This window comes from Dermacentor variabilis, chromosome 4 (genome assembly GCF_050947875.1).
Source record: "Dermacentor variabilis isolate Ectoservices chromosome 4, ASM5094787v1, whole genome shotgun sequence".
NCBI classification, from domain to species: domain Eukaryota; kingdom Metazoa; phylum Arthropoda; class Arachnida; order Ixodida; family Ixodidae; genus Dermacentor; species Dermacentor variabilis.
Window position 1 is genome coordinate 29142724 of NC_134571.1, and position 14302 is coordinate 29157025.

The following is a 14302-nucleotide window of genomic DNA, read 5'->3' on the forward strand; positions in this document are numbered from 1 at the left end:
GATGTGGCATGTGCAGTGACCCAAGCATAGAGACCCAAGTTGGCGTTAAACAACTTCATTGAAGAGCGGCACATACATACTGCAGTGGCATACCCAGTGACCCAAGTTAATTGGCGTGAAAGATCGAGATTCATTGAAGAGTAGCACATCCCCAGTGTCGCATACCTGACCCAATTAAGTTAATTGGCGTGAAAGAGGTTACATACAAACATACCGCAAAGTCGCCTGTGCCAGGAGCGGGCAGCACGAGGCAGCGCTTTCTGAAACGCTGCTTTCTACAGCTGACGGCAGACGGCGACACAAGTTTATGCTTGCGCCGTCGCGCCAGTAGCTCTCATTCCCATAAGCAAAGGCAAATTTACATTCTTTTTTCTTAAAAAAACAGACATTTAAATGTGGCAAGTGTTATACTAAATGAAGTCGACGGCAAAATGCAATCGTTCTGCAAAATTTGAACAAGAAAAGTGCAGCGGTGAGCTCAAAATCTTTTTTAGAACGCAGCGATTGTGGTCCTGAATATTTATTCAGGGCCACAACTGACCACAATCGCTCGCATACTGCGTAGCGGGCCTCGTTATAGCGTCAACGTATACACCGTTCGAGGAAGTTCAGCGCAACGTTGAACCTTGCCATCGCTTTCAATGCTTCGCCCTTTGTGCTAAACTGCCAAATTTTTAGCAGTACTCGAAAGCGTAACAATCGACTTGCAACTTAACGAATCCCAATGAATGGTTTTGCAATTTTGCACTCGCTTCAGTGGGACGTGTGGCTGTCAACGTCGCAAGCGAACACAGCTCGGCTGCCTGATATATCCAATTAAAAGGTTCCAATATAAATTTATCAACGTCCGTCGGCACCCGCTTAATTGAGACCACGATGAAAGAACGGTCGGTACCAATCAGTATGCCTGCTGTGTAGCAGACCAGCCATGGAGGAAGGAAAACTTTTCATTGAGACACGATACCAGCAGCAGCCGAACTTTTCTTGGAGTTCATGAGTTGGTATAAACCCACTCTCAAAGCCGCTCAGAGCAGCCTTTGTATAAAAGTCATTGAAGTGAAACACAAAAAATTAATTCCTGTGCGATAAATTAGAGTCGATTCTAAGACCAGCCTGCATTTCTTATACTGTGCTCTCAGCATTGCCAGCATTGCTTTCGCCATTAACATCAATCGTCAACATGACCATGTGCGTTGCGTCTGCTGTTGTGATGTCGTTACGTTCCCTCATATCGTGATCGTACGTCTGAATTTGCTCAGCGCGAACAGTGTGGGCTTTAAATGCTTTGTGTCCTGTATGTCGATTATAGTGAAGGAACTCTTAGACATTATACCACATACTACACGACGGACAGCGTTGCGATCGCAGCTCCAATCGCGGCTCTGTAGCATGTCAAACCAAGTGCAATCGTCCGCAGATGAGTGCGGCACAAAAACTAACGCCCATAGAAAATTCTATGATTTGTCAGAGGCCTATGCTGTGAATTCATTTAGCAAAGATGTCAAGACAAAAAAGCTTGTCGGTGATGAGCAGTTCATGGAGTACATCAATGCTAACGTCATCGGTAAAGACGCTACCTTTCTGGGTCCTTACGGTCGTCGAAGAGGTAAGTTTGTCTGCAAAAATTGGATGCTTATTCATCGTGCCCTTTCCATCTTGCTATCTTTTCAGTCGTGTACTGCGATCATACAGCGTCAGGGAGGTCGCTCACTTTCATCGAAGACTTCATTCGCAGCGAAGTGTTGCCTATGTACGGCAACACGCACACTACAACATCTGTTACTGCCCTTCAGACTACGATGTTTAGACACGAAGCAAGGTACGATGTTCGGTTACGGCGAATCAGAATGCATATGTGTGAATTACGTGATTGTACTGTGTAACATGGTATCGGCCTTAAAGTTGTAAGAACTGTAATTACGCCCAGCTGTTAACGCGTGACGCTAAGTTCAGCACTACCGTGCCCCGCAACTTCTCCAACACCTGTCAGGACCTTGCCGTTATGTAACCCTTATGGCTTATGCGTTCTGTTGTCCATAATTATCCGCTCATAACCCCATGGCAGCAGCCAGTTCAATGCAACGTTTTTTTTTAAAAATATGTGAGTGTTTCGCACCTCATTTTCACCGTTGGGTCAGCTTGACAAATTCAAGACATCCCATGAACAAAGCTCCTGAAACGGCACGAAATGGGACAAGGCAGTGGCCCATTAACAATTCACATCACTTGTGCCTTGCAGACTGTGAACAGTCGCGCACCAAACGAGTTCATGAGTTGCAAGACAAAAACTGCTATAAAACAGAGCATTGCAATTAACGCACTGTTTGCCAAGAAACCTATTTTGTTCCCTGTATATTGTGGCACATAGTACAGTGCACATGTTGCATTTACGGCACATTTCAACAAGTGCCCCTTTGATGCCATATTGCATGGTAGAGTGTGCTGTTTCCCTTTGACCATGAATACCACAAGTGCTGCATAGTTTCATTGGTTTAATAAACCTCCTGTCGTAGCATCTCATTCTCATTACAATAAACTCCTTGGTAAGCAGTTTTGATAATTAAGACCCGTCTATGTAGCTTAGCAATGCTGAAAACAATGCACCAACAGTCATGCTAGACAGCACTTGTGGCTACTATTGTGTGTTGAAAGGCCAGTTTTAGTTGAAGCACTTACATTTGACACGCGATGCAGTGACTGGCATAGAAAAGTGACACCCATTGAATGTTTTGCTGTAATTGCTGCTCATTGGATACACTTTTCGGTACCAGGCATGGAGCTAGAATTCTCCGTGGTTCCAGGCCATGAATACTAGTACTATGTTTCATGTAATATTTGTGACCAGTTGTGTTTTAGTTCAGGTGTACTCTGTTACCACACTGTTGACTTTACCTTGTTTGAAGACACGCATAAAAGAAATGTTAAGCATTGCATGGTTTGCCATGCAAGCAGGGTACCTCTAGTGACTAGCAACCTGCCAAATCTTTCTCACACTGATGCTAACATATTAGGTACCGTTTTTGTTTCTTATGTGGTGGACTGGAAATTCTGCCACTTTTTCTTGGCTTGCCCAAAGGCATATATATTTTTTATGTCACCATACTGACACTGAAACTTCTTTCATTTACAATGTAGGCATCAGTTATTATATCATTTGTTTATCACAGGTATGGATCCTTTCTTAGGAATGTAAACTCCAACATCATTGAACTTACCCATGTAATTTTCTTAAAATTAGTGTAACCAAGCTAACAGATTAAACTGTTCAAGATATGCTAAGCTTAGCATAGCCACAGAAACATATCTGCTGCGGCTGCACAGGGCATTTTTAGATCGAATGGCTTGTTTATTCAACATGAATATTTCATTCACGCAACTGAACAACAGTGTTTAACTGGTGCCTCTTCTGTATACATACTTGTGCAAAATGAAGGTGCAGCTTAATGCTTCCTTTCTAAGTGCCATAAACCACTTGGTTAACTTTATTTCATTTGATTTCTGTATTTGCCAACATTCACCTGATTCCTTATACAATTTCCCACAATCCTTTCACAACAGAGACATTGTACGAGCCAGCGTGAATGCAAGTGAAGGTGACTCTGTCATATTTGTGGGCACGGGCACTACTGGTGCTGTACACAAGCTTATCTCGGCTTTGGCCCTCACAGCACCACCTGTAAGCACCCTTTTGTACTGACAAGAAGCATGCAACTGCTTAGGCATTGTAGCTGCAGAACTGTTAGAGTTGCAGTTAACAAACATGCTGACATGCTGACATCTTTATGTTATAGGGGGTCTGCAGTAAGAGTGTGCACCGTGTTAAAGACGCCACCTCACACATATTTTCCAACAACAACAAAAAAAAAAAAAATTGATTGAATGTCTTGTTTTAGTGTAAGCGAGAAGAATGAGGGGAACTGAGAGGGCAAGATTTTTTTTTGTTATTTACATCCACATGAAGCCAATTGAAAGTGAAACCAGAGAAAGTGTAGGGAAAATTGGTTGTTGTCTTTAATTTAAATGTAGAAATATGAGGAAATGGGAAATGAAAATGCATGAAAGGCTACATGCCAGAGGTGGTAACTGAACCAACATCTTCATACGTGTGCGATGCTCTATAATTGAGCTACCACAGTGGCCGTCCTCAAATGGATGGCTGTTACTCTAGACAGAAAGAGCAAATCTCAGGTATTTTATTATACTTTTTGAAGCTATGAATGTATCAGGCAATGGTTATAACTGGTGCCTTTGTTTATATGGGAATTCTTTTGAAATCAATGTGGCATCATTCCCAGTGCTGGCCATATCTTATTTGTAGAAAATTCAACTTGCAGTTTACAGGGCTATATTCTGAATCATGGTTGAGGAAAACAGAGATAAAACTCGGAAATGTGGTGTGACGAGTGCCACATTTAGTGATAGTGATCGTGGACTTTGTCTAGAAGTCGAATTTGCCACATCTGCAGCAATGCTTGACGAAATTTTATGGCGAAAGTGCATACCTAATAAGATAGTGGTGCTGTCTGTTGGACGGGCATGATACCACTGTGCTTATGTCACAGCTAAGTGTGATGACTTGCAGAGATGACTTGCTTCACTCCTCACCAAAAGAACAAAGCACTGTCCCAGTGCAGTAGGAATAATGAGAAGAAGGCTGTGAAGGCAATGCAGAAGCAACATTTGAGTGTGACTATCTTTGCTCATAAATTAAATTTGTGCACAAAATTAATTTTCATTTCACACATACTGCCAATCCCAATGTGGATTTTAGCAGGATGTTAAAATCAGTAAAGAAAAGGCTCCAACAATAATAAAGCACCTATTGATGAGGAGGAATGCAGACACAAGCACCATCTGCATCTGGGTCTTTTGCATGTGCTTCTCCTTGTCAATCAAAGTTATTTTCAGCTGACTTGCTGCCATACTTTCCTTAATGTTTGCTCATAAAGAGTACTTTCTAAACTTTTGCTAGAAAGGTTTGTAGGCAATCCCCTCTAATGCTGGACATATCCTTCACATTTTCTAAGTGGTGCTTCATGGTCCCTTTAATAAGGGTAAAAGGAAATGTGCCCTGCTCTCATCAGCAAATGGGAGCAGATTTTGAAGATAAAGCTAAAATTTAATGCTTCCCTATGTTAATATACATCTTAATTAAGGTACTGTAGTGAAGAGGAATGCCCGGCGATGCAGCCACATCACCAGTCGTCCAGGAGGCGAAAGCTCGAGATTGCCTGAACTGCTCTGGTTGAGACACGCTGCCTGCTGCTCTCTTGTACTGTATTCTTATTAGACTCTGGTGGAGGCGCTGCGGTTTTTCCCCAACCTGGAATTATGCACCCAAACTCTGCCATCCGGCATGCCTGATGACCCCAGCCCGACATCCCCACCGGTTTCTCCAGCCATCGTATAGGCCGGTGCCCAGCGTCAGCGGGATCCTGATATCTTTAGCGGCACCGATGAGAAAGACGTTGAAGAATGGTTGGAATTGTATGAACGTGCCAGCAACACCAACAAGTGGGACAATCCTCTCAAGCTCGACAACGCAATCTCCTATTTATTGGGCGTCGCCAAGCTGTGGTTCAAAAACCACGAAGCTGATCTCCGCATGTGGGCTAGCTTCAAAACCAGCATCACAGAAGTTTTTGGCCGCCCTGGTGTGCGCAAACTTCGTGCTGAACAACACCTACGAAGCTGATCTCAGCAAACTGGTGAAACGTTCACCAGCTACATAGAGGACATTGTCGACCTCTGCCGGCGTGTCAACCCGACGATGGCGAAGGCGGGCAAGGTACGTCACATCATGAAGGGCATTTCCGACGATGCCTTTCATATGCTGCTGTCCAGAAGCCCGGGCACTGTTTCTCAGGTCATTGAGCTTTGCCAGAGTTTCGATGAGCTCTGCAGACAGCATCTTATCATGCGGCGCCCCCTGCATCCGACGAAACCCTCGCGAGCATGTCCGCGGCTCCTGAGATGGAATCCCTGCTTTGCCAGATAAAACAGTTCGTTCATGCTGAAGTCGTTTGTCAGCTTTCGCTGCTGTCCTCAGCCACGCCACCACCTTTGCCTTTGCCGGCCAACCTTCGCCAGGTCATCCACGAGCAAGTTTGCGCAGCTCTCCCTTCTGCCTGCAAGACTCCGCTGATGCCAACTCCCGTTGCTTTTCCCGAGGTGACTGCACCTCTTAGCTATGCCAAGGCTCTCACGCGGCCACCACCTCCAACCTTTGTGCCATCCCCATCAGTCATGCCACTGCGTCCAGCTCCTCACTTCTTTCAGCCACGGTACCCACACAGCAGTGGACAATGGCGCACTCCTGACAACTGGCCAATATGTTTTGCGTGTGGTCTACCTGGCCGCATTTCACGTTTTTGTCATCACCGTGCAACATCCTACCGCCGTAGCTTCGACACTGAACCATATGTTCACTCATACCCGTCATCCTCTGCGTCTCAAGACCCTGGCTAGATGTCTTCCTACTTGGACTAATATTAATACAGTACTAATATGAATACATAATAATCTAATATGAATACAGTACAAGAGAGCAGCAGGCAGCGTGTCTCAACCAGAGCAGTTCAGGCAATCTTGAGCTCGCGCCTCCTGGATGACTGGTGATGTGGCTGCAGCACCAGGCATTCCTGTTCACTACAGTACATTTATCCTATACCTTCCTTGACTTCAACGCCTGTTGGCTTCATATGGTGGTTACTTTAGCAAATAATTGAGTGTATCTGTTTTCCTGATTCCTCTTGCAGATCTGTGTTATGTTACATTGTGGGTTTGACTTGCGGCTGTACTGTAGCTTTATTTTCGAGATGCTTCCATGTGACCAGAAACCTGCTTTCCTCCCTGTTACAGGTGGTTTTTGTAGACACATTTGCACATCACTCTCTTCTCCTTCCTTGGAGAGAAGTGGGAGCCAAGGTAAATGATAGAGTGATATTGTATTTCATCGTCTCTACCTTTGCTCTATAAACGAAATATGCTTTTTCTGAAAAAAAATATGTTAGCTCTGCTTGCCGTTCATGCAACATTTTTCATGTCACAGCCTTTGGTGACCCTGGTAGTGGTTAGCACTGTTACCAGCATTAGTGCTGCAGCATCTTTATGATTGCTGCAGTGTGAAAGAACTCTATATTTTAATGACTCATGGCAGTCACTGAGACAGCGATCTGTGCTAGATCAACTGTCTTCGGAAACGTCTTTAATAATACACAGCATCACTGTGATATGACCACTAACCAGAAATTACAGCATCACATTGGGCAGAATAGACATGTTGCAGAGAATTAAACAGGCTAGCAGATGACGCTTTGACGCGCATCGGGTGTACACGAGCTTATCCTCACACATTTAGCCATTTGCCCTGCCGCAAGGCACTGACGAAATTGCTAATCGGTGCTCATATATCTACCTATATAGTTAGGTGGCTTACTTCCTATCATCTAGTTCATATTCTTCAATCTGCCTTTACAAGTACATACAGATATGCGGGGCTGATAATGGGTAATTCATTATATATATATATATATATATATATATATATATATATGACATAACAAGTAAAGGAAAATGTGGGGGAGAGAAAGCTTATATACAGCTGAACCTCAATACACGGAAATCACTTAAATGGAACTGCCTCTTAAACACCATCCTCATGGCTGGTTGGTTTTGTATTTATGGAATTGTATTCAGCTTTGTCTCTCAGTAAATGAAACTCCTGATAAACGGAACCAATTTCCCTGGTCCCTTGAGGTTCTGTTTAAAGAGAGTCCACTGTAGAAGAAAGTTAAGAGGTTGGCCAGGTGCATTGGGTTCTGACCTGCTATATCACATGTAGAGGCAGGGAAATACTAGGCAGGAAAGGAGAGTGGAGTAGGAGAAGCAGAGTGGCATAAGATGATATAGCAAGGGTAGCACAGCAGATGATTAGGGAGCCTTGGGTAAAGGGTGTGATCTGAATAAGACTTAATGGGCTTTGGTAAATAAGATAGTAAAGTGCAGTTAGTGTTGCGTTTTAATTCACTAAACTGTCTATGTTCCTTAATACATATTTATGCTTTCATTTAGATTGTGCGCGTGCCTGAGACGGTTGAGGGAATTTTGGACATCTCATTTCTTGAAGAGAGGCTTAAGGTAAGAAGAGCTGGGGGGTAACGAAAATGGCTGAAGGAAGATGCAACACAATATTCACAGTAACGCAACTTTTCTTTTTCCGCGTTTTCATTTCTTTCAAATTTTTTTTACAGCAATATGCTGAAGACAAGGAGGGACTTTTGATTGGGTGTTTCACGGCGGCATCCAATATTACTGGCATCCTGTTAGATGACATAAAAATCACAGCCCTGCTGCATGCCTATGGCGCCCTTGCATTCTGGGATTATGCATCTGCGGCACCTTATGTAGATGTTGACATGAATCCAGTCGTTCCTGGGTGAGGTCTAGTGCTATCTTTCTTTTTAGCAGCAGTATCAACACACTTGCTGCAAACTTTTTTCATTGTCCAGAAACATATGCTAACTGCACACATTGGTTCTTCTAGTGTTGAACAGGGACTGGCATATAAAGACGCCATTTTCATGTCACCCCACAAGTTTATAGGTGGTCCTGAAACACCTGGTGAGCCATGCAACTGCTACTTTTATTGAGACACAAGCATGAAGATATTTACTTCGCCCTATTTTTCTGATGCATCTTGTGCTATTATTGACTGGTTGACTGTTGCAGGTGTGCTTGTTGCAAAAAAGAAGCTGTTTGTCAATAGAGTGCCGTCTGGCTGCGGTGGTGGCTCAGTATTTTTCGTAAGTGTTTGACGTTGGATCTTTGTCTTATGGGCTGTGGGGAATTAGTGACAGGAACCATGTTTATGCTTTCATTCCAAAAGATGCCGGAATCTCAACTTCAGGCAGCTTTGATGCCTTAGATGTAGCATATAAAGGTTTATAGGCCAGTTTCCTGCCTTCATACATGTTTCACTTAGACCACAGTGGTTAAGAGGAAGCATTACCTCAAGGCCAACATATTCAATTCATAGCATAGCAATTTAAATTATATTTGGTGCATTTGATAGAGAAAGGTGAATTCTACTGACTGTGGGAAGAAACATTTTGATTTAATGCTTCAGATATTTTATGAAAATTGCCAAGAAATCAGTAAGTGTACATAGAATGAAGTACAACGTTTACAAATCTGTAACTGCACCAAAAGCAGATATTGCCATTCTGTAAACTGTATCTGTTAGAGCACCTAAAGTCAACAAATGTGATATAAGTTTATAGCTTACCTGTAATTGCTACAGTGCTTACAATGGTTTTGAAAGAAAATAATACTCACAAATAAATGGTATACTCCAGAGGGATGTATAACACATCAATTTTGTCTGTTTTAGATGTGCCAGTAGCTTTTGCAGAGTTACAAAGCTGTAAACTTGATTCCTAGATTTTTCAGATTTTAGGATATTTAACAATTAAAAAAAGAATCGATGACCTAAATAAAATGTCTACTCCTTACACTCCATAGATTCTAACTTTTTCTTTTAAATGTAACAAACATCACAAAAATCAATCCAGTGGATGCTGAGAAAAATAACTTTTACTTTGATAGGAGCTACTGAGGTCATGAAAGGGGAGATTTATCATCTACGTGAGGTTATAATGAAGCTACAAACTTCATGCTGCGCTCTGGTGGATAACAGCTTTTCCCTTTCATGAACCTTCCTTCATATTGCAGGGTTCCAGAGAACTGATTTGCCATATTGAGCTGCTGAGGTAAAGCGTCCTCTTAACAGTGCTAGCTAACATTTGCAAAGCTATGGTCCATTGTTATCAGCATTATCGTCAACAGGAGCAGTGGTGAGGAGGAGACTTGACTCGCATATTGCGCCTGCGAATTTCCCATTCTCATCACACCACCTAACTTTCTGCTGTCCTGAACTATGTTCAGGTTGTAAATGTGCTAAGGGGGGAAGAGGAGGGGGAAGGAAAGAAGAGAAGGGAAGGGGAACAGCTCTAGTTGAATAGAATCATTGCAAGTGTCATTTGGAGGCTGTGGGTTTGGCTCGTACTAGTGCAAGTTGTGTCTTCTCCCGCTTACATTTCACTACATTATGCCCTGAGTAAGCCCCAGGTGAATGTCACATCTAAAATCTTTTCTCCCTGTTCTCATAACTCTTTGCTTTAGCATCTGCTGGCTTTATGTGGTCATTATTACACTCAAATCAAGCCCTTTCATCCTTCTGATCCTTGTCGCCTCTGGCAGGCATGAATGGTTATTGAGTACTAGGCACAAAAAACAATGGTGTGTTGATGTCATTTTGAAGGTCTTGCTGATGTCAATAACTCAGGGGCTGGACACCTGAGCGTGTAGTGTGTATAATGTCACCTACTCAATTTGTTTCAGGTTTCAAGAAAGGACCACCGCTATCTTCAAGAAATTGAAATGAGGGAAGAGGGTGGGACACCATCAATTGTTGGGGCTATCCGATGTGGTCTTGTGTTCCAGTTAAAAGCAGCAGTAGACCACGAGTTTCTTCTTTCGAGAGAAGAAAAGCTGTGCAGGTGTGTAAACTGGTTGTATGCACAGCACTTTATCTGGTGTTACAAAAAATACTGTGGTAAGCAGAGATCTCACACTATGTGGCACTTAGGATGGCTAGCTTTAGATATATGCATATTACTTTCTTTGTCTGCAGCTTTCTTAACTACTAGATGCAAAGCTTCTTGGATCTACCACGGTGCAGCCAGACATTGACAGCAAACATTAGACTGCTCAAGGATAGTCACATTAAGTAACTATACAAGGATACATGTTGATTCACTGAATGATCATGCTCTATGTTATACCACAGGTGCTCAGTGGTTTATGTTATTCTATTGGGGAGCACAAGGTCATGAGTTTGATTCTAAGCTGTACTGGCACATTCCAATGGGAGCAGAAATCAAAAGCACTAATTTACTGAGATTTTAATACAAATTGAAGGCCCATTGAAGAGTTTATCTTGTTTTTAAGGTGCTAAATCTGAACTAAATCTTGTAAAAAAACAAATGCTGAAAATTACAAGTATGCTTATATCTCTGGCATAGTTCAGTTGTACTGTAGTCATGCTTAGTTTTTATGTGTTTAGTTTAGTTATTATTTAGTTCTAATTAATTTAAAGCTTCTTTTGTGTGAGGTTTCTTTTGTTAACCTTTTAGCACCAATGAAAAGCAAATAAAGATAATTTGAAATATTATTATTTCCTTATTCTATGTCTAAATATAGCATCTTGTTGAGATTTGAAATATAACTTAGGGTGGAAGTGTGAATACACATCTTTGGTTTGAAGCAGATAGAAGACGATTGGAATGCATCTTCAGTTCCTGTATTATGGTGTGCGGGCTGCTCACTGTGTGCATGAACCACCTTCTTCACGTGTAACTTTTACAGATATTGCTGGCAGAAAAAAAAAGAAACTATGTTATTTGCATTTTAGCGTAAATTAAGGTACAGTACTAACAGCAGCCATGTGACTAAAACATCAGTGAGTTTTCAGACTTTATCGATTCTGTTTCTTATCGATAATATGCTTCATCCTAACATGTCAAGTGCTTTGCCTTTCCAAACTACAGGATATGATTCTGCATGTCTCACCTCTGCTTCTTTTACACTTCTCTAAGGTGGCTGCTATGTATGCCATGGCCAGGCAGCTTCAGCATTCTTTTGTTTTTTGCCTCTAGCTTCATTGTGAAGCAAACCATTTTTTGCTGCAGCATTTGGATACTGACTCGCTTTGAAATTTTTTATTACTGCTTTAGCTGTACATGGAAAAATTTCTTAGGTGAAATGTTCCGAGAGTCCGCAGAACTGCATGTCTGATGATCGTGCTCACTTGAGCACAAGCGTTTGTACAGTTTAAGGTAAATTTTTTTTCTTTCTTGTTATACATGCTCTTCATGTGATTATGTTGCTGTAGTCATACGCCTGCATTGTTCAGTAACATTTTTTCTTTATTTGTGACAGCAATCAACCTGAACATGTTTCAATTTTGGACCTCCTTTAATATTCCAAAGGCGATGATAATGTTGAAACAAATATTCTTTGTTTTCTTTTGGCCAGTACAACAGAAGTATGATCTCATGATGTCTCCTTTGCTTTGCCAAACACTATTGTGGAGTCATGTTCATCTTTAATTGAAATGCCTGTATGAGCTTTTAGGCCTTTTGCACAAGCATTCGTTATAGCTGGAATGTGCAATGACGCCTGTAAAACTTTACTGCATGTAAGCAATGACATCTAATCCACTGCCGATACTTGTTATTTCCACCATTGAGCTGTATTTTCATCTATGGACACATCTTTGTTCGATAAACAATTTGGTTCTTCAAGTTCATTGTGCCCTAATTGCTTGCCTATTTATAGCTTGCCAACAGCTCTTTGCTTGCACATTCATCATCACCACCATTGCCCTGACCTATGTCTGCAGCAGAACGCCCTCAGCTATCTCAAGTTATCCCTCTCTTATGTCTGTCGATTCCATCCTATCTCTGCGAATTTTTTTACTTCATCAGACCGCCTAATTCTCTGCCACCCTTGACTGTGTTTTCCTTTCCTTAACACCCATTCTCTTAGATTATCTGCTCTACACATCACATGACTTGTGCAACTCCATTTCTTCCCCATTATCTTGAATGGAAAATCATTAACCCATGCTTTCCTTCCGATCCTTACTTCCAGCTTTCTGTCCGTTGAAGGCAAACTGCAACAAAATAGTGGGCAGTATAAAAAAGTATAGTTTCAGCTAGTGTATATATAGATCAACCTCCGTGTGAAATTTTATGTTTGAGATACGAGTAGATGCACCATAAAAGGCTTGCAAAAGTAGATGTTTTTGATACCAAAAGTGATAAAATGCTGCCATTACCACACGTTGGAAGTGACTTAGGAAGTGAAGCTCCTCTGTATGGCTTTTGAGATTAGCTGTTGCCTGTGGCTTCACGTGGTGCACTCAAATATCTTGGAGGCAACTTGCTAGCACTTGCGTCATAACCAACAATCAACAGATGTGCGCATTGTCTGCTTGAGTGCTACTTGAAGGCTGCTAATAAGAAAAGTGCCCAATCACAAGCCATACAGATCTGCCAAGACTGTTTCAGTAGTATTTACGGCTCATTTATAACCAATTTAGCCAAAATGAAGTTTCGTTGTAGTTGCCCTTTAATGTTACTCCTATCTGTGAGCATGCACTGCAATTTCTAATGGAGGAAACGCAATTGTGTTCATTCATACTGGCACAGAAAGGTGTGGAGCGCTTGGCAGGACGTTCCCAACCTGATGGTCTTGGGTAACCAGAATGTTCGCCGCCTGCCCATTGTGTCCTTCTTGGTTCGCCACCCTGGCTCTGGCCTCTTCCTGCACCACAATTTTGTCTGTGCTTTGCTGAATGATCTCTATGGCATCCAAGCTCGTGGCGGTTGCGCTTGTGCTGGTCCCTATGCACAGGACCTGCTGGGCATTGATGAAAAGTTGGCCATCCGCTACGAGGAACTCCTTGCTGAAGACAGGTGTGGTGTGCCAAAGCTTAAATGCTTGTTTTTTACTTACTGTTCGTTTATTCTTGTGGCCTTTCATGACTGCAGACAGGAGCATGGAATAACAAGAAGTGTACTTGCGTATAACAAATGATAATGATTGTAGTCCTGACGACAAATGGATTGGTTTTGGGAACTGTGTCAGCAGCAAGATGGTTTTAGTTCAAACTTGTCTTCTGGGAAAATGCCTTGGAATAGCTGTTGAAGGGCATATTGTTATGCAAAATGTTCTAAAAATCTCAGGTGGAAAGTGCAGCAGCCCTAAGGCCTGCCGACCTTAGGGCTGTCACCACTAGCCATTACTTAGGCATGAGCACTAGTGACTTTATTCATGAAAGCATTACTGCAGTTGTAGACTCGCAAATAATTCAAGCTTGTGTGGTTCAAAATTTTGGCTAATTAAAATTGATCTCAAAAATTTTTTTCCCTAGCATATTAGTCTAGTATTAAAGCTGTTCAATTCAAACCAGTCAAAGAAGGCTTTCAGTTCAGACATTTATGACTTCCCTATGGCTGGAGGAATGTGGCTAAAACAGCTGGAAAGAAGACATTCATAGAGCATGAATAGTTATTACATGAACACATTTGATATACAGGCTACCACATATATTGATAAGACTAGCTCACATTCAAGGGTGCTCTCACACCAGAAGGTGTAAATCGGTAGGGGTGTGTGAATATTCGAAAGTTTCAAATAACAAATTGTATTGTGTCCTATTTGACTTTATCTTCAA

General features: G+C 42.1%; 1 protein-coding gene across 2 annotated transcripts in view; it reads left to right on the forward strand.

Annotated features, from left to right (window-relative positions):
- The first annotated feature begins 301 nt into the window (after nt 1-301).
- Nucleotides 302-14302, forward strand: part of LOC142578853 (uncharacterized) — a 30731-nt gene continuing 16730 nt past the window's right edge. The window contains exons 1-10 of one of the 2 annotated variants that reach the window (XM_075688488.1): nt 302-1606; nt 1672-1819; nt 3559-3676; nt 6862-6927; nt 8074-8139; nt 8253-8437; nt 8546-8622; nt 8731-8804; nt 10402-10559; nt 13275-13541. In XM_075688488.1, the coding sequence (XP_075544603.1) occupies nt 1297-1606; nt 1672-1819; nt 3559-3676; nt 6862-6927; nt 8074-8139; nt 8253-8437; nt 8546-8622; nt 8731-8804; nt 10402-10559; nt 13275-13541 (1469 nt within the window). In that variant the 5' untranslated portion in view covers nt 302-1296. The remainder of the gene's footprint in view (nt 1607-1671; nt 1820-3558; nt 3677-6861; nt 6928-8073; nt 8140-8252; nt 8438-8545; nt 8623-8730; nt 8805-10401; nt 10560-13274; nt 13542-14302) is intronic. The other variant, XM_075688489.1, reaches the window with a different exon arrangement.